The sequence below is a fragment of the Mesitornis unicolor genome, unplaced genomic scaffold, assembly GCF_000695765.1.
Source record: "Mesitornis unicolor isolate BGI_N332 unplaced genomic scaffold, ASM69576v1 scaffold38450, whole genome shotgun sequence".
Taxonomy (NCBI): Eukaryota; Metazoa; Chordata; class Aves; order Mesitornithiformes; family Mesitornithidae; genus Mesitornis; species Mesitornis unicolor.
Window position 1 is genome coordinate 17,780 of NW_010160965.1, and position 2,251 is coordinate 20,030.

The 2,251-nt window shown below is 38.8% G+C and overlaps 1 protein-coding gene across 1 annotated transcript in view; it reads left to right on the forward strand.

The window, feature by feature from the left end:
* The window catches only part of LRRC8B (leucine rich repeat containing 8 family, member B), a 4,816-nt gene extending 4,699 nt beyond the window's left edge, over positions 1–117 (forward strand). The window contains 1 exon segment of the mRNA XM_010191579.1: positions 1–117. This exon segment is cut by the window's left edge and continues 30 nt beyond it. Coding sequence (XP_010189881.1) covers positions 1–117 — 117 coding nt within the window.
* Positions 118–2,251: the final 2,134 nt, after the last annotated feature.

A 2,251-nucleotide genomic window follows, 5' to 3' on the forward strand; every position in this document is an offset into this window, starting at 1 on the left:
GAACTGGAGGAGTGTCAGTTCTTAAAGCGGAATAGCCTAATTGTAGAGGAAAGATTGTTAAAAACCCTTCCACCTCGTGTAAGAGAGCGTCTGCAGGCGTGCTCAGATAAGTGCTAAGTTTGAAACGAAACTGCATTCATTGCATTCTGTAAGCCTTTTGCTTAATACCTCTCTAAAGATCTGTACGGGAGGAGAGAAGTGAAGGAGAGAGAACAGTTTACAAATCAGTCTTAAACTTAAATGCGTTGAACTGGGTTGGTTGTATTGGAAAAGAAAAAAGTATTTGGATCTGAACAAAGAAATGCAGCCTTTTAACAGGCAATCGTATGTTTGAAGAATCTGAAATGGGAATTGTTGGTTGGGTTCTACTTGTTGGGATAACTGAGTTAAATGTTAGTGATAGTATTGAAATGGAAGAGCTGATTGCCTGGCTCTAATGACAGTGTATATACTTTTTTTTCCTATGGGAATTGTTTCTGTTAATAGTGGTAACTTCAAACAGTTTCATCTCTTGCCATATGAGGTCTGTAATTAATTTCTAAGTACGAACTCTTCACTAACTTAGGATATCTTAAATTAAGAGTTTAAACTATTTGAGCAGTTCAATTGCATGGTATACTGAAAGTAATTTTTCGACATACCTTAATTTTTAAAGCTTTTGAGAAGTACTGAGCATTAATTCTATAATTGTGGAAGATGCCATTTGAATCTTGCTATTAAAACCAGTTGGACAATAATACCTGGAACCAGTATCAGTATTTTGTCTTAAAAATAATCAATACAGAATTGTTACCAAGAAATTGTGAGGAGTCGGAAGAACCTGGAGTAGCTGTTGTGCGCATGTACCAATCGAGTAATCTTACAGGACTGATCTTCACGGATAACGATGGCAAATGGAGCATGATAGAGTTGTCCTCTGTGTGTTGTGAGCATCCCAGGTGTTAGTGTAGTGTATGTTGCTATCGAACATTTTATAACTTCATTACTGACCGTGTCAGTGCTGCTTCTCCACACCTGGTTACTGTATTTTGGTGGCTGAGGAGAGGATGAAGGAGGTTTGTATTGGATAGGGACAGAAAGACACAGTTAAACCAAATAATCACACAGCTTATAAGCACTTGGGAGGGAAAAACCAGGAAGCTTTATAAGCTTTGTCTCTTCTAGGGCTGTAATAATTTCATTAGTTACAGTGGTGGAATGAGCTCTTTTGCCATCCTTAATACTTGCAAAACTGGATGGAAATAAAATGGTTCCTGACTTCATTCTTCTGCTGTGCTCTGTTTTATTGCATTTGAAGTCGTAACTCTCATGATGTTTATTGTGTTCACTAAAGAATAAGTTCTGCCCCTGGGCACAAAAAGAGCATGCTTTCCAAAAACATCTTTGAAAGCTGTTTATATTATATTAAAGTTTTCAAAACCAATCTCTATCATGGGTTAAACAGAGGAGGTAAACTGTGCTCTTAATGACTTTGTGTTCGTCAAGTGTGCCAATTGTACATTCCAGTTTGTAACAACAAATCATCACAGATAAACCAGTTTTCTTACTGCTGCTTTTAGTCATCTCTTGCTCCTGTTCCAGTTTGGTGGAGAGTTGGGTTTATTTTGAAGGAAAATGCCAAAACCAAGTCTGATCAACGTGGAAGTAGTAAATGTTTCTGCAGTGGGCAGAGCAGGAGGTGCATCTTTACTCGCTGCACTGATGGCATTCCAAAGACACTTTTCTTCTCAGGGAGTCAAAACATGGTACAACTATTGCTTTCTCTGTCGTTCTCGGCGTGTTTAGTGTAACCTGATGAGTTGTCTTTGTGTGCAGACCAGTGCTGCTGGAAGTCGTTCATAGTGTCCATACAGAGCTCTTCCAAACTCTACTTTCAACTAATTTTGAGTTGTGTGATAGTTCCATAGGAGCTGACGTGGTTCACAATCAGAGCTGGTTGTGGTAGATGTGATTAAACCCGAGCACTTTGATTAGCACCCCCGTGGCGAGAGTTTCATTAATAATTGCAAGAGGTCTGTGTCAGGACTTTATAACCTAACACTGAAGAACGCTTTGTGCCAGAATTTGACATGCAAGACTCGCAGTCTAGTAATTTTTAAAAGATTAAGCAAGCATTTTCTTTAAAGCTTTTTTCTAGATTGGAAAGCTGCATTGAAAAAGTTAAATAAGCGACTGGCTTCACCAGTAACTTCAGGTTTTTAGCAGTGCATCTGTCCTTTTCCGTAATCAACAGAACTGATGGAGGCGAGCG